The 17,982-nt window shown below is 38.9% G+C and overlaps 1 protein-coding gene across 3 annotated transcripts in view; it reads right to left on the bottom strand.

Moving 5' to 3' along the window:
- The window catches only part of LOC113938634 (solute carrier family 4 member 1 adaptor protein), a 43,377-nt gene that overhangs the window by 21,925 nt on the left and 3,470 nt on the right, over positions 1–17,982 (bottom strand). For all 3 annotated transcript variants that reach the window (XR_003524920.2, XM_027624128.2, XM_027624129.1), the window contains exons 3-8: positions 17,608–17,730; positions 16,562–16,622; positions 16,109–16,248; positions 3,355–3,515; positions 2,540–2,609; positions 1,553–1,739 (exon numbers count right to left, since the gene is read on the bottom strand). Coding sequence is in view for 2 of the 3 variants with exons in the window: in XM_027624128.2 (XP_027479929.1) it covers positions 1,553–1,739; positions 2,540–2,609; positions 3,355–3,515; positions 16,109–16,248; positions 16,562–16,622; positions 17,608–17,730 (742 nt within the window). In the remaining variant the exon portion in view is untranslated. The remainder of the gene's footprint in view (positions 1–1,552; positions 1,740–2,539; positions 2,610–3,354; positions 3,516–16,108; positions 16,249–16,561; positions 16,623–17,607; positions 17,731–17,982) is intronic.

Raw genomic sequence — 17,982 nt, 5'->3', positions numbered from 1 at the left:
CACAATAACCTACTCAACATTTTCAAAATTTGTTGAGACCACATAGAACAAAATTTGAAAATAATGTCAAATTGAAAAGACTGGATCTTACGCTCTCTCTCTCACACACACACACACCACACATACATTCACACACTCAAAAATACTAGCCAAATCTGGGAAAAATTAGTCCCAAAATCTTGTTCACAAATTACTAAAAAAAAAAAGGATTTAATTAATTTCTTCCAATAATTTTCACAAAATCAAAGTTAACCAATAAAATCAACTGTAGGGGGTTATGCCTTCCCCCATTTTAAAGGAAGAAATTCCACTTTAAAAGTATTTAAATACAGAGGCGCCTGGATGGCTCAGTCAGCTGGGCATCCGGTTCTTGATTTCAGCTCAGGTCATGATTTCAGGGTTGTGGGATCAAGCCCTGCATCAGGCTCTGTGCTCAGCTCAGAGTCTGCTTGCCCCTCTCCCTCTGCTCCTTTCCCTGCTGTGTTCTCTCTCTCTCAAATAAATAAATAAATAAAATCTTTTAAAAAAAGTATTTAAATATATTAAAATTGTCAACTGGTTCTTAGGAATTACAAATCAGGTGCTAAAATAATCTGCACTCATATCTTTTCATCTGTGGTTTTAAAATCATAGATTAAAAAATGGTATTACATTATTATATTTGTATTTCTCTTACAAGCAAGACTGAGCATTTTTTTTACATGGTTAAGAGCCATTTGTATTTCTTTTTCAGTGGCCTGCCGGTTGATACCCCTTTCCCATTTTTCTCTTTGGTATATGGTGGTCTACTTATGCAAAGGTCTTTATATATTACGGAAATTAGCCTTTTGGCATGTTTCTCTTTAAAGAAGTTCACTCTGCATTAAAAGATTAAGTAAAAAATTCAATAAATAAAATCTTTCAAAAAGGTGAGGGGGGGTTACCTGGGTGGCTCAGTCGGTTGAGCGTCTGCCTTTGGCTCAGGTCATGATCCCAGGGTCCTGGGATCGAGTCCCACATCGGGCTCCTTGCTCAGCAGGGAGCCTGCTTCTCCCTCTGCCTATGCCTCTCTCTCTCTCTCATGAATAAATAAATAAAATCTTAAAAAAAAAAGATTAAGTAAAAAATTCAGAGCCTTGGGGCGCCTGGGTGGCTCAATCTGTTAAGCATCTGCTTTCGTCTCAGGTCATGATCCCAGGGTCCTGGGACCGTGCCCTGCATCACTCTCCCTGCTCAGCAGAAAGCCTGTTTCTCCCTCTCCCTCTGCCGCTCCCCCTGCTTGTGCTCTCTCACTCTCTCTGTCAGATAAATAAATAAAATCTTAAAAAAAAAAAAATTCAGAGCCTTCCAATGAAACAGGAATCAATATAGTTTTCTCTAAAAGTCCTGCAGCAGTCTATATTTCACAAATGAAATGGTTTTGACTATATGAAATCACTGCCTCCTGTGCTTTAAAGGATTTCTTACATTCTATTTCTATTTTGTAATGATTATCTAAGAAAACAACGATATAATTAAAATGTTATCTATGCAAACATGCTTATTTAAAATTTCAAGTGTAACTAAGACTTACTTTTTCAGCTCTGGAATCTCTGCTGGCTTTACAATTTTTATCAACCCTTTAAGTCTCTGTTGTTCTTTCCTCAGTTCAAAAGTTCTCAGGTGAAGTTTCTTCCGGGACACACCATCCAATGCATTCCCTGATTTCATTTCTGACATAAATGCATCTAAAGAGTCTTGAGATGGTGACTCTGACAGAGCTGTCCAAGAAAGGGATAATATATATTCAGAAAATTGGCCTCAAATATTTTAAAATTCAGTCAAAGTTTCCATAGAAAAGTCACTAACAGGGGCGCCTGGGTGGCTCAGTCAGTTAAGCGTCCAACTCTTGATCTCAGCTCAGGTCATGATCTCAGGGTCATGAGATCAAGCCCTGTGTCAGGCTCCACACTCAGCAGGGAGTCTGCTTGGGATTCGCTCTCTCTCCCTCTGCCCTCCCCCCACATTGCACACTCTATCCCTCTCAAATAAATAAATAAATTTTTTTTTTTTAAGTCACTAACATAAAGTTGGGCAGAGGACATTACTCATATCAGAAATAAGAAAACAGGGACGCCTGGGTGGCTCAGTCAGTTAAGTGTCTGCCTTTGGCTCAGGTCATGATCCCAGGGTCCTGGGATCGAGCCCTGCATTGGGCTCCCTGCTCGGCGGGAAGCCTGTTTCTCCCTCTCCCACTCCCCCTGCTTGTATTCCCTCTCTAACTGTATCTCTCTCTGTCAAATAAATAAAATCTTAAAAAAAAAAAAGGAATAAGAAAACAGGTTATAGCTTGAAGACCTTGGGACATCATTCTGCCTCAATGGGCTTCATTTTCCTCATCTATTACCTAAAGAGTTTAAAACAAATAACTTATAATGTTCTTTCTAGTTCCAAGATGCTATGTTGCTCCTTAGAAAGACTCCATGTTCTGTATATCTTATTAACTAGGCTCAGTGCTGGCAGAGAGCACTACATATGGTAGATGCCCAATACATACTTGTTTAATGGGTCATTAACTTACCTTTGCTTGAGGCTTTCAGTTTCTCAGAAATCTCAGAGAGTTCCTTTTCAGCATCATTTAACTTTGCAACCTGTAATACCCAAATTAACAGGGTTAGCAAATGTTTTTCTTCTTTCAAAATATGGTAGCTTTTCTGTCGTCTTCCTCTTATTTTCATAATTGTTACAAGGTTTAAGAGGAGTCATTCAGAATTCCAGTTAAATCTGCATCTTATGGAGTTAACAATTTTCATGTGTTTATTTAATTTGAAGTGAGTTAACTTCTGAATTAACTCAAAATTAAACAGAATGAATGTATAGAACACAGACTTGACGTTACTCAAAAGAACTCAAGGCATTTGTTTTCATTGATGAATCAAAAAAACAGATGCTGGGTAATATTTTAAAGCTCTGAATACTACTTAATATAGTGAAAACACATGCTATCTTATGATGATTTCATGAAGGATATATAGTTTAAGACTATTACTGAACTATACTCCTCAAAATTCCTTTCACAATTCTTGACTGCCAGAAGTCTAAAGTTGATTCCACCTCAGAATGGCCGAATTTGAAACTTTTTCCTTTCTTTTTGTAGGATTAACATCATATCCAAAGAATGCTCTTTCATTTTTGGCTCTAGCAGCAAGCCAAACTTTTTCCAACTTGAGTTAAGACTGGTTGTTACTATCAAATTTACAGATCAAGAAAGCTATACTTCAGTACCAAATTTCAATGCTACTGCTTTAAAAATTATAATTATAAAACAAATTTGAATAATACATTATTTTATTTAAAAATTAAACTACCACAGCTACTTCTATAAATAAAACTTGCCAATGATTCAAAGGTCTCTGGCTTCTCATCAATCTTCCCAGCTTTCTTCATTCGGTTCAGACGCTTCTTTTCAACCAGGCCAGTCCGATCAAGAAACGTGTCATCATCACTATCATAAAAGTCTTCATCCTCCCAGTTCTTGGCTTTCCTTTTCCGAGATACTAGGAGATAAAATAAATGGTAATTAAATGAGTTTAAAGAAAAAGAAGACAAGTAGGTAAGCAGCTTAAGATATCACCATCAATTATTTCAAGACTCAACAAGCTGTCAAACTACATATAAAAACAAAGAGTTAAACCTGGAAGACATTATGCTAAGTGAAATAACTAGAGTAGCCCAATTCAGAGACAGAAGGTAGGATGGTAATTACCAGGGGCTGGGGAGAAGGAAGAATGAAAAGTTAGTGTCCAGTGGGTACAAAGTTTCAATATGGGAAAATAAGAAACTTCTGAGACAGATAGTAGTGATGGTTGCACAGCAATGTTAATGTATTTAATACACTTAATGGTTACAATGGTAAATTTTGTGTTATGTATATTTTACCACAATAAAAGAATTAAAACAAAGGGCTAATTTATTTAATGAGCAAGAAGTTCTCAAAAATCAATATGTAAAAAAGGAAAAAGATAAACAAGGAAAAGGCCAATAATCCAAAAATTTTTAAAAGGATAATGAAAGCCGTTAACAGAAAAAGAAACATATATGGCCAAAAAAATTTTTAAAGATTTTCAACACTTTTTAATAATTAAAAAATACAAATTAAGGGGCACCTGGGTGGCTCAGTCGTTAAGCGTCTGCCTTCGGCTCAGGTCATGATCCCAGAGTCCTGGGATCGAGACCCACATCGGGCTCCCTGCTCCGCGAGAAGCCTGCTTCTCCCTCTCCCACTCCCCCTGCTTGTGTTCCCTCTCTCGCTGTGTCTCTCTCTGTCAAATAAATAAATAAAATCTTAAAAAAAAAAAAGAGGACATGGGCAAGCCATAGTATCCTCAACTCTTATAAAAAATAATAATAAAATAAAAAACACAAATTAAAATAATGAGATACCACTTCTTACCTATAGACTAGAAAAAACATGAAAAGATTAATAATGCTCAATTTGGCAACAGTATGGGGAAATGGACTCTCAAACAGTTGGTGGGAATGTACACTGATACAATCTTTTTGATGATCAAATTTACAACATCTGTCAATACTAAAAATCCAATTGACCCAGCAATTCCACTTATAGGAATTTATCCTACAGATATCAATGCAACATTGTTTATAACAGTGAAAAATCTGGAAAGCTCATCAAGAGGGGACTATGGTAGCTATCTTTTTTTTGACCCTATGCCATCTTACTCCCCTTGTTCTGGTAAATGTACGCCTTTTCTTCTAGAAAACTCCTCCCCCATTCCATCTGGGTTAGGGGTAGTCAAGTGACCAAAGCCAATCAGTAAGAATCCCCATATTTATATTTAGATATAAGGGGAAAAGGGCTCTTTTTCCAATGAGGTTATGAAAGAGGGAAGATATAAATTCTGTAAGCAGCCAGCTTTTCCACACAGGATAAGAATCTATCTGTAAAATAAAACCATGCGCTCATGAAACAGATCACACAGATACACATATACAGTTTTATAGTGTCCTGGTGTTACTGAGAGTTCTGGTTTGATAGGACCAGAACTTAAGGTCCTGGTTCATGCACTTCTTCCTTCAATCCTGTAAACTACTCTTCCCAGGCTCTGGAGCCAATAACTTTTCTCACTAAGCTAGTTGAATTGGGTTTCTATTATTTACAACCAAAGCAGTCCTTATTAATATAAACTTCGTAATTTCCAAGTTAAGATGGTACACTGAACATACATATCTAATTTCATTCTTTCCCCATATCCCACTAAAGCTGAAGTAAAAAGATTTTTTTTAAAAAACATTAATCTAGGGATGCTTGGGTGGCTCAGTCAGTCAAGCGTCTGCCTTCGGCTCAGGTCATGATCCCAGGGTCCTGAGATCGAGTCCCACATCAGGCTGCTTGCTCAGCGAGGAGCCTGCTTCTCCCTCTGCCTGTCGCTCCTTCTGTTTGTTCTCTGTCTCAAATAAAATAAAATCTTAAAAAATAAAAAAATAAAAAACATTAATCTAAAAATAAATGGATAAATAAATAAATGAATAAACAAATAAATAAATAAAACACAACACTAATCTACTGGGGCAGCTGGCTGGCTCAGTTGGTAGAGCATGCAACTCCTGATCTCAGGGTTGTGAGTTTGAGTCCCATATTGGGTAAAGAGCTTACTTAAAAAATAAATAAACAAAAATTCTAAATCTACAAAGACAGGGAGAATGGGAGAAGGGATAGCAACACCAAATTTTTAGAAATTAGAAAGTAGACAGACAAGTGGAAACTAAATTAGCAGAACTAAAAAAGATGAATCCTAAACCAATCATGAGGAAAGCCGAGAATCAATCTGATGATACTGCAGAATCTACAAAAGGATCTGGAACTGGGGATGGTTAGTAGTGCTAAAATAAGCAGACAAGAGTAAAAGCTGGTTGAGAAACAGACCCTCTTCCCTGACTACTTACCTCCTTCCCATCCCCAGAAAAAATCCAGAAGTTAATCTCCAGAAAGGGTAAGACAGAAAGTCTTTACATTGTGGACTGACCAGTTGAGTTGAGGGCATGGGTACTATATTCTAAAAATGGTACTATCCTGAAAATAGGTGAATATTGAGAATCTGCTTGGCCATCTTCCAGCATTTTAGCTCTAGAAATTTCACACAGGAGACTGGAAGAATATTCTCTGAGGAATCCTGCCTGCAGAAGAGGAAAAACCTAAGGATATTTAAATGAGGAGTCCCCCAACAAAAGGACCACCAACATCATTCCATATTGTTGCTCAAAGTTAGTAAGTCCCACCTATATAATCCAAGCTGTCAATCACCTTTTTTGTCCCCAAATAAGAATCTACAACCAAGGACTACACCACTGAGAAACACCTCTAACGTGCAGAATAGAGACCACACAAACAAAAAGAAAAGGCAACCTGGACAGCACAGATTAGCAGTGAGACCAGATACTTACAATCCATGAGACAACAATAGCATATTACGTTTTTAAAAATGAATATTCAGGGGTGCCTGGGGGTTTAGTTGGTTAAGCATGAGACTTGATTTTGGCTTAGGTCATGATCTCAGCATCGTGAGACTGAGTCCTGTGTCAGGCTATGCTTCCCCATGGAGTCTGCTTCAGATTCTCTCTCCCCCCCTCTGCCCCTCCCTCGACTTGTGCTCTCATGGGCACATGCTCTCTCTCTCTGATAAATAAATTAAATCTTTAAAAAAATGAATATTCGAGGACAAAAATGAGCCTTGGAAATTAAAATCTTGATAGCAAAATAGAGACAGAAAGATAAAGCTGCAGAAATCTCCCAGAAAGAACAAAAAGATATAGAGATAAAAAAGCAAAGAAAAGCGGCACCTAGGTGGCTCAGTCATTAAGTATCTGCCTTCTGCTCAGGTCATGATCCATGAATCGAGCCCCGCGTCAGGCTCCCTGCTCAGCGGGAAGCCTACTTCTCCCTCTCCCACTCCCCCTGCTTGTGTTCCTGTGTCTCTGTCAAATAAATAAATAAAATCTTTAAAAAAAAAAGAAACTTGAGACGGTCAGTCTAAAATGTTCAATATCTAAATAAAATCCCAGAGAGGGATGGAATGATTAATGGCATAATTCCAGAAATGTTCCTGAACTGTCAAAGATTTCCAGATCAGGGGCGCCTGGGTGGCTCAGTTGGTTGAGCCTCCAGCTCTTCACTTCAGCTCTTCACTTCAGCTCAGGTTATGATCTCATGAGTCATGGGATCAAGCCCCAAGTCAGGCTCCAGGCTCAGCACAGAGTCTGCTTTGGATTCTCTCCCTCTGCTCCTCCCCCACCCTGCTCACTCTCTCTAAAATGGATAAATAAAATCTTAAAAAAAAAAAAAAAAGGATTTCCAGACCAAAGGACCCAATAAGTACCTAGAAAAATGGATGAAAATAGGCTAACAGAAAGGTACATCATAGTTAAGTTTCAGAACCTTGAGAACAAAGGGTAACTCTAACAAACTTCTAGTGAGAGGGGAGAAAAATGACATAATTGATCAGGATTCTGAACAGTTTTGGACTACGAGAGCAACACTGGATATAGGTGATAAGAGTAATACCTTCAAAGTTGTGAAGGAAATTGTTTCCAATTTAGAATTCTACTCCCAGCCAAACTATTAACTGAGAGTAAAGCTAACATAATTATATTTTCAGAATGGAGAATTTATAAAGTTTACTTGCTATACATCCTTTCTCAGGAATCCACTAGAGGATGTCCACCAAAACAAGAGAGTAGACCAAGAAAAATGAAAGATGTGAAATCCACTGAAAACTATCATCATCCATGCCCTCTACTATTGTATCAACTTTTTTTTTTAAGATTTTATTTATTTATTTTTCAGAGAGAGAGAGAGAGAGAGCATAAGCAGGGAGAGCAGCAGGCAGAGGGAGAAGCAGGCTCCCCACTGAGCAAGGAGCCCGATGCAGGACTCAATCCCAGGACCCCAGGATCATGACATGAGTCAAAGGCAGATGCTTAACCGACTGAGCCACCCAGGTGTCAGTCCTGCAGCAAGTCTAGAGAGCAATAAGCCCTAAAAGAATAGTGCTCTTCAGGAGAAATGTTTTCAAAAGAGTCAGAACTGATCAATTAATACTGAATGTGACTGACCATGTGGAAAAATATACTGAAAGGCTATTAAAAGGTGAGAGAAGAATGACCAAGAGCTATAAAATCCAAACACATGAAAAACAAACACAATTATTTACTTTAGGAAAAACAAAAAGAAAAAACTGCTCAGTTGCGACTAATATTTGCATAAACATAATCATGTAAATACTAAGTACTAATTTAAGTCAGTAGATAATGTTTTAAAATACATGACTCAAAGTCAGTAACACAAGATGGCGTAGGAGTAGGAGACCTTAGTTTCGTCTGGTCCCTGCAATTTGATAGCTAGACAGCTATCAAATCATTCTGAACACCTGTGAACTCAACCAAAAATCTAAGAAAATAGCTGCAATTCTACAAACAGAAAAGCGACGACTTTCTGCAAGGTAGGAGGTCCGGAGAAGTGAATCTGAGGCAATATATCAGAAGATAAACCATGGGGGAAGGGAGCCTCCGTAAGCCGGAACCAGAAAGTGATACAGCAGCAGAGCACAAAACATTTAGCACATTTAGAAGTCTGCTCTGGTGAGGGACATCACTCAGGTGGCTAAGTGGGGGCGGGACCCTAGCTGGGACACTGTGGTCTCAGGATCTCCAGGGTCACAGGAAGACGGGGGGTGCCTGAGTGTGTCAGAGTTCCCAGGCATTGGAGCTGGGAAGCCGGGGGCAATCAGCGTGCACAGGAGTGGGCTCTTAGCTCAGGTTGCCATAAACCGTGAACTGCAGCACAGTCAAGCAACTGAACAGGGGCCCAGCAAGTGGCAGAACTGTGGCGAGACCCGCTCTTCATCCCCTGGGAGGAGCACCAGGAGCACACGCTGCAGGAGTCTTCAGGGTTTGGAGAATTGAAAGGAGGCCACATGTCTGATAATAGAAACAATCCGTCACCTGCTAGGTGAGCATGGAGTATAAACGAAGACCAGGGAGACAGGAGTGATTGACTGCTCTTCCCTAAGGGCCCACTGAGGAGTAGGGCCCCAGCTGTCAGCTCTGGGGTTGGAGACTGGGAGGCTGCCATTTTCATTCTCATCCTCTAAAGTGGCATGGAAGCCTTCAGGGAACAAAAGCCACACAGAGCAATCTGGAGCAGATTACTTAGCCTGGCCCCCTGGCAAGGGCGGTACAGTTCTGCCGGGGCACAGACACTTGAGAATCAACACAACAGGCCCCTCCCTGAGAAGATCAGCAAGAACATTGGCTAAAACCAAGTTTACTGATCATAGGTAACTGCAAAACTCCAGCACTAGGCGAAAGTAGTATATAGAATTCATGGCTTTTTTTCCCCCTACGATTCTTTCAATTTTAATTTTTTTTTCTCTTTTCTTTTTCAACCAATTTCTGATTTCATCAACTCTTTTTCTTTTTAAATCTTTTTTAATTTTCATTTTTACAGTTACATTCTATCCTTTCATTGTATTTAATTTTAATTTTGTATATATATAGGTTTATCTTTCTTTACAATTTTGGGGTCTAGTTTTCTAACAAACAGACCAAAACACACAGAGGATCCAGTGTATTGCTCTATTCTGTTCACCTGTCTGATTATATTCTCTTTTTTTTTTTTCCGGTGTCGGGCCTCTTCTGACTTGTTTAGTGTATATTTCTCTGGGGTCGTTGTTGCCATTTTAGTATTTTGTTCTCTCATTCATCTATTTTTCTCTGGACAGAATGACAAGATGGAAAAACTAGCCTCAAAAAAGAGAACAAGAAGCAGTACTGACTGCCAGGGACCTAATCAGTATGGATATAAGTAAGATGTCCCAACTGAGTCCAGAATAACGATTATAAAGATACTTTGCTGGGCTTGAAAAAAGCATAGAAGACACTATAGAATCCCTTTCTGGAGTAATAAAAGAACTAAAATCTAATCAAGTCAAAATAAAAAAGGCTATTAATGAGATGCAATTAAAAATTGAGGCTCTGGGGCACCTGGGTGGCTCAGTTGTTGGGCATCTGCCTTCAGCTCAGGTCATGATCCCAGGGTCCTGGGATGGAGCCCCCGCATTGGGCTCCCTGCTCTGCAGGAAGCCTGCTTCTCCCTCTCCCACTCCCCGTGCTTGTGTTCCCTCTTTCGCTGTGTCTCTGTCAAATAAATAAATAAAATCTTTAAAAAAAAAATAGAGGCTCTAACTGCTAGGATAAATTAGGCAGAGGAGAGAATTAGTGATGTAGAAGACAAAATTATGGAGAATAAAGAAGCTAAGAAAAAGAGGTAAAGAACTACTGAATCATGAAGAAAGAATTCAAGAGATAAGCGATACCATACGGCGAAACAATATTAGAATAATTGGGATCCCAGAAGAAGAGGAAAGAGAAGCCGGATGCAGAAGATATACTGGAGCAAATTATAGCAGAAAACATCCCTAACCTGGGGAAGGAAACAGGCATTCAAGTCCAGGAGGCAAAGAGAACCCCCCTCAAAATCAATGAAAATAGGCCAACACCCCAACATATAATAGTGAAACTTGCAAATCTGAGACAAAGAGAAAATAATGAAAGCAGCTCGGGACAAGAGGTCCATAACCTACAAGGGTAGAAACATTAGACTAGCAGCAGACCTATCCATAGAGACCTGGCAGGCCAGAAAGGATTGGCATGATATATTCAGGGTTCTAAATGAGAAAAATAAGCAGCCAAGAGTATTTTATCCAGCTAAGATGTCATTCAAAATAGAAGGAGAGATAAAAAGCTTCCAGGACAAACAAACTAAAAGAATTTGTGATCACTAAACTAGCCCTGCAAAAAACATTAAAGGGGATCCTTTAAGCAAAGAGAGAGCCCAAAAGTAACACAGATCAGAAAGAACAGAGACAATATATAGAAACAGTGACTTTACCGGTAATACAATGACACTAAATTCATATATTTCAACAGTTACTCTGAATGTAAATGTGCTAAATGCCCCAATCAAAAGACACAGGGAACCAGACTGGATAAAAAAGCAAGACCCATCAATATGCTGTCTGCCAGAGCCTCATTTTAGACCCAAAGACACCTCCAGATTTAAAGTGAGGGAGTGGAGGGGCACCTGGGTGGCTCAGCTGGTTAAGTGTCTACCTTTGGCTCAGGTCATGATCCCAGGGTCCTGGGATCGAGTCCCACATCGGGCTCCCTGCTCAGTGGAGAGCCTACTTCTCCCTCTTCCTCTGCCTGCCGCTCCCTCTGCTTCTGCTCTCTCGCTCTATCTGACAAATAAATCTTTAAAATAAATAAATAAATAAAGTGAGGGGGGTATAAAACCATTTATCATGCTAATGGACATCAAAAGAAAGCTGAGGTGGCAATCCTTATATCAGACAAATTAGACGTTAAACCAAAGACTGTAATTGGAGATGAGGAAGGACACTATGTCATAATTAAAGGATCCATTCAACAAAAAGATCTAACTGTATATATTTATGCCCCTAACATGGGAGCAGCCAATTACTATAAGCCAATTAATAACAAAATTAAAGAAACACATCAATAATGATACAATAAGGGGCACCTGGGTAGCTCAGTCATTAGATGTCTGCTTTTGGCTCAGGTCATGATCCCAGGGTCCTGGAATCGAGCCCCACATTGGGTTCCCTGCTCCGTGGGAAGCCTGCTTCTCCCTCTCCCACTCCCCCTGCTTGTGTTCCCTCTCTCGCTGGGTCTCTCTCTGTCAAATAAATAAATAAAATCTTTAAAAAATAATAATGATATAATAATAGTAGGGGACTTTAACACCCCCCTCAATGCAATGGACAGATCATCTAAGCAGAAGATCAACAAGGAAACAAGTGAATGACACACTGGAACAGATGGACTTTACAGATATATTCAGAACATTCCATCCTAAAGCAACAGAACACACATTCTTTTAGAGTGCACATGGAACTTTCTCCAGAATAGATCCATACTGGGTTACAAATCAGGTCTCAATGATACCAAAAGATTGGGATCATCCCCTGCATATTTTCAGACCACAATGCTTTGAAACTGGAACTCAATCACAAGAGGAAATCTGGAAAGAACTCAAATACGTAGAGGCTGAAGAGCATCCTACTAAAGAATTAAAGAATTTTAAAAATTCATGGAAACAAATGAAAATGAAAATACAACTGTTCAAAACCTTTGGGATGCAGCAAACATGGTCCTGAGAGAGAAGTATATATAGCAACACAAGCCTTTCTCAAGAAACAAGAAATACAACCTAACCTTACACTTAAAGGAGCTGGAGAAAGAGCAGCAACTAAAGCCTAAACGCAGCAGAAGAGAATTAATAAAGATTAGAGCAGAAGTCAATGAAATAGAAACCAAAAGAACAGTAGAAGAGATCAACAGATCAACAAAACTAGGAGCTGGTTCTCTGAAAGAATAAAATCAATAAACCCCCCGGCCAGACTTGACAAAAAGAAAAGAGAAAGGACCCAAATAAATAAAATCATGAATGAAAGAAGAGAGATCACAACCAACATCAAAGAAATACGAACAATTTTAAGAACATATTATGAGCAACTATATGCCAACAAACTAGGCAATCTGGAAGAAATGGATGCATTCCTAGAGACGTATAAAATACCAAATCTGAGGGCACCTGGGTGGCTCAGTCGATTAAGGGTCTGCCTTCAGCTTGGGTCATGATCCCAGGGTCCTGGGATTGAGTGCCACGTCAGGCTCTCCGCTCAGCAGGGAGTCTGCTTCTCCCTCTCACTCTCCCTCTGTGTTCTCCCTCTCTCTCAGATAAATAAAATCTATTAATTAATTAATTAATTAATTAATTCTTAAACTACCAAAACTGAAACAGGAGGAAATAAAAAACTGAAAAGACCCATAACCAGCAAGGAAACTGAAGCTGTAATCAAAAATCTCCTAAGAAACAAGAGTCCAGGACCGGACGGCTTCCCAGAGGAATTCTAACAAACATTTAAAGAAGAATTAATACTTACTCTTCTCAAGTAATTTCAAAAAAATAGAAATGAAAGGAAAATTTCCAAACTCTATGAGGCCAGCACTACCTTGATCCCCAAACCAAACAAAGATCCCACCAAAAAAGAGAATTACAGACCAATATCCCTGATGAAGGTGGATGCAAAAATTCTCACCAAGATACTAGCCAATAGCATCCAACAGTACATTAAAAGGATTATTCACCATGACCAAGTAGGATTTATTCCTGGACTGCAAGGGTGGATCATCATCCACAAATCAATCAATGTGATACACTACATAAATAAAAGGACAAGAACCATATGAACCTCTCAATAGATGCAGAAAAAGCATTTGACAAAGTACAGCATCCTTTCTTGATTAAAACTCTTCACAGTGTAGGGATAGAGGGAACATACCTCAATATCATAAAAGCCATCTACAGAAAAGCCCACAGCAAATATCATTCTCTGTTGTTCAACATAGTACCAAAAGTCCTGGCCTCAGCAATCAGAAAACAGTAAGAATAAAAGGCACCTGAATCATCACCAAAGAACAAGTCTAACTCTCACTCTTTGCAGATGGCATGATACTCTATGTGGAAAACCCAAAAGACTGCACCCCAAAATTGCTAGAAATCGTACAGGAATTCAGCAATGTCACAGGATATAAAATCAATGCACAAGAAATCAGCATTTCTATACACCAATGAGACAGAAGAGAGAAATTAAGGAGTTGATCCCATTTACAATTGCACCCAAAACCTAAGATACCTAGGAATAAACGTAACCAAGAGGCAAAAGACCTGTACTCAGAAAACTATAGAACACCCATGAAAGAAATTGAGGAAGACAGAAAGAAATGGAAAAACGTTCCACGCTCATGGATTGGAAGAATAAATATTGTTAAAATGTCTATGCTACCTAGAGCAATCTATACATTCAATACAATCCCTATCAAAATACCATCAACTTTTTTCACAGGGCTGGAACAAATAATCCTAAAATTTGTATGGAACCAGAAAAGACCCTGAATAGCCAGAGGAATAGAAAAAGAAAACCAAAGCTGGTGGTATCACAATTCTGGACTTCAAGCTCTATTACAAAGCTGTAGTCATCAAGACAGTATGGTACTGACACAAAAACAGACTTATAGATCAATGGAACGAGCATCTGCCTTCAGCTCAGTTCATGATCCCAGGGTCCTGGGATCGAGCCCCGCGTCAGGCTCCCTGCTCAACGGGCAGCCTGCTTCTCCTTCTGCCTCTGCCCCTCCCCCTGTTGGTGTGCATGCGTGCTCTCTCTCTCTGTCAAATAAATAAAATCTTAAAAAAAAAAAGACATACAAATGGCCAACAGACACATGAAAAAGTGCTTAACATCACTCAGCATCAGGGAAATACAAATCAAAACCTCAATGAGATACACCAGTCAGACCAGTCAGAATGGCCAAAATTAACAAGTCAGGAAATGCCAGATGTTGGTGAGGATGCAGAGAAAGAGAAACCCTCTTACTCTGTTGGTGGGAATGCAAGCTGGTGCAGCCACTCTGGAAAACAGTGTGGAGGTTCCTCAAAAAGTTGAAAATAGAGCTACCCTATGACCCAGCAATTGCACTACTAGGGATTTACCCCAAAGATACAAATGTAGTGATCCGAAGGGGCACCTGCACCCCAATGTTTATAGCAGCAATGTCCACAATGGCCAAACTATGGAAAGAGCCCAGATGTCCATCAACAGATGAATGGATAAAGAAGATGTGGTATAGATATAGATATATATATATCTCTATATATATACAATGAAAATACTACTCAGCCAACAAAAATAAAATCTTGCTATTTGCAACAACATGGAGGGAACTAGAGTATTATGCTAAGCGAAGTAAGTCAATCAGAGAAAGACAATTATCATATGATCTCACTCATATGTGGAATTTAAGAAACAAAACAGAGGAGCATAGGGAAAGAGAGGAAAAAATAAAACGACAAAATCAGAGAGGGAGACAAACCGTAAGAGACTCTTAATCATAGGAAACAAAATGAGGGTTGCTGGAGGGAGGGGGTTGGGGGGATAGGGTAACTGGGTGGACATTAAGGAGGGTGAGTAATGTAATGAGCACTGGGTATTATATAAGACTGATGGATCACTGACCTCTACCTCTGAAACTAATAATACATTGTATGTTAAGTGAATTTAAATAAAAATAAATAAACAAAAATAAAATAAAATAAATGACTCAAAATAAAGTAGCATACCCTTCCTTTTTGGAAATATGGATATTTTTAAATGCCAAAAGGAGTAACTGAAAGAGTTAAAAAGCCTTCCTTCTAAGGTTGAAGACTGAGGAGGGGCAGGGCAAGGAATAGGTATATTTTGTTATAAGCCTTTGGTAGTTTTTTTGTTTTGTTTTTAGATTTTATTTATTTATTTGACAGAGAGAGACACAGTGAGAGAGGGAACACAAGCAGGGGGAGTGGGAGAGGGAGAAGCAGGCTTCCCGCCAAGCAGGGAGCCCGGTGCAGGGCTCGATCCCAGGACCCCGGGACCATGACCTGAGCGGAAGGCAAATGCTTAATGACTGAGCCACCCAGGCGCCCCAAGCCTTTGGTAGTTTTAAACTATACATAAGTTACTTTGCAATAATAAAAACTGATTTTAGAATAAACAAAAATATAGCATAAGCCTTTATTAGTAAATGATGATATAATCAGGTTTTTAAAATGAGATAAATTTAATGCAATCACATAGATAATATCCATTCTTATTTTAAAAATGTAAGTACGAAAGAGTATAAGTAATGTAAATGCATTTGTGTATGAGTGTTCGCTTTTTATTAAAGGATCTAGTTCTGAACACACATCTATATTCATAAAAAATGTCTAGGAGAATATAAACAATGGCTTCCTTTGGGTATTGAGATAGGAATCTTTTCTTTTCACTTCACAGAATTCTAGACAATTTACACTTTCCCCCTAAAGAGATATTTTATTGCCTTCTGTGTTAAATTTTCCTTTCTTCTTTCTTTTTCTTTCTGCCTCTGTCGATCTATTTGTATCTCTCTCCCCCCTCTCTCCCTCCCTCTCTTTTCTTTCTTTCTTCCAAGTAAAAGAAGTGTTCCCACATACCTGCCTCCTGCCGCAGCAATCCCAAAGTATCAAGGATTCGACAAGCTTCCAGTGAACACTGGATCATTGCTTCTTTTTTCTTTCCTGAATGAATTGCCTCAGCTACCAGTTGTTTTCCGGTTGAATCATCCACAGGTAATCTGTATTGGTTTGGAGGGAATCACAGCACAGTACTAAGCTCCAATTCTCATGAAAAAAACTAATATGCTGTGATAATAGTCATTTTTTGACATGCCTTTTTAATCTCTCCATTCATCTCGTTCTATCTTACCAAGGTCAGACTTCAAATCTTTTCCTTAGACCTCTGACCCATCCCACCCCACGTGCCAAATTATCAAGGCCCAAATTCAAGAAAAGCCTAAAAATAAGGCTAAAGTTACTCTTTGGGTTTGTTGTCTATAACCTGAAATTGACCAATTTTCAGAAATGGACATTAATGAGAACAGAACATACCTCACCCTGCAGAGCCAAGTGCTATGTCCCTGTTCATCAAATTCATATTCTAATTCTTCTCCTGTGGGAGGAAGAAAGACAAAACAATTTTAATAACATCTGAAAACTACTAGTTGATACAAAGGGAAAAGAGAGGAAAGGTTAAATAATGAGTATCAAGTTCCCATACCACACTGACCACTAAATTTCAAAGCATTTCACTTCTTATTCCTATGGATAATCATCTGATAATAAAATTAAGATGAGCTTGGGGAGCCTGGGTGGCTGGCTTAGTCAATTAAGTGGCCAACTCTTGATTTCGGCTCAGGTCATGATCTCAAGGTCCTGGGACAGAGCCCTGTGTTGTGCTCCACGCTCATCAGGGACTATGCTTCAGGAAATCTCTCTCTCCCTCTGACCCTTCTGCTTGCTCTCTCACTTTCCCTCTAAAATAAATAAATAAATCCTTAAAAAAAAAATTAGGATGAACTTGAGGCAAAGAAAAGCAAACTCAGATCAAAATAATCAACTCTCTAAAAATAGCTTTGTCCGCTATATAGCAGCTTTCACACTTTAGTTGTAGATGTAAGCTGTTAATCTGTCACAACTTTTAGAAGCATTAAGTGCAGAATGCAACCAATTCATATATATATTCATACACACACACAGATATTCTCTCTATTGAAACAATGCTCTGTGGGAACATTCTTTAAATCAAATAAAGTGGACATCCAGGGTAAGAATTACAAAAGATCAGATGAATTAGAAACAAAAAATTTTAAGAAGTTAGGTCAATCTCCCCACCACCCAAGTTTAGGATCATTTGAGAAAAATGAGCTGAGTCACACACACACACACAAAAAAAGGCAATCCCTTTTTTCCAAGATGGGAAGACTAACAAGACTTTTACTATTTTCAAAATAAACCTGAAGCAATCGACCACAAGGGTAAGAACTGATTAAGGAGAACAGCAGATAAAACACAGCATTTCTAAGTACCCTGAAGATCTATAAAACAACACTGCTATGGATACATTTTACTGGCAGGGTCAGAATCTGTTTACATACCTTCTCGGTCAAAAAAACCTTGGAGAGCCTTTTTTGGATCCTTTATATAAAAAGCCTCCCTTTCCTGCTGAAACTCTAAGACAATGGGGTTCTCTTCAGCCTCCTCTTCTACAGCATCTTCTCCTACAAGATATGGGAAAGAAAGAAAAGACAGACATAGAAGAGACTGTCTTAATGACACCCACTTTCCATTCAGCCTGCATAAATATACAGTTATCCATGAAAAGAAAGGTGGGGGGTGGGGGAAAAGGGGGCAAAGACAAAATCACCAGTATAAATATCTTGAGTTTTTCTAAATTGTGTGACAAATTAAAACTTGTTTTCATGGCACCTTGTTTTTGTTTTTTTCCTCCATCATTATATTTTATTTTATTT

Source organism: Zalophus californianus, chromosome 8, assembly GCF_009762305.2.
Source record: "Zalophus californianus isolate mZalCal1 chromosome 8, mZalCal1.pri.v2, whole genome shotgun sequence".
Lineage (NCBI taxonomy): Eukaryota > Metazoa > Chordata > Mammalia > Carnivora > Otariidae > Zalophus > Zalophus californianus.
The sequence above is the reverse complement of the archived record's forward strand: the minus strand, read 5'-3'. Positions and strand labels throughout refer to the sequence as shown.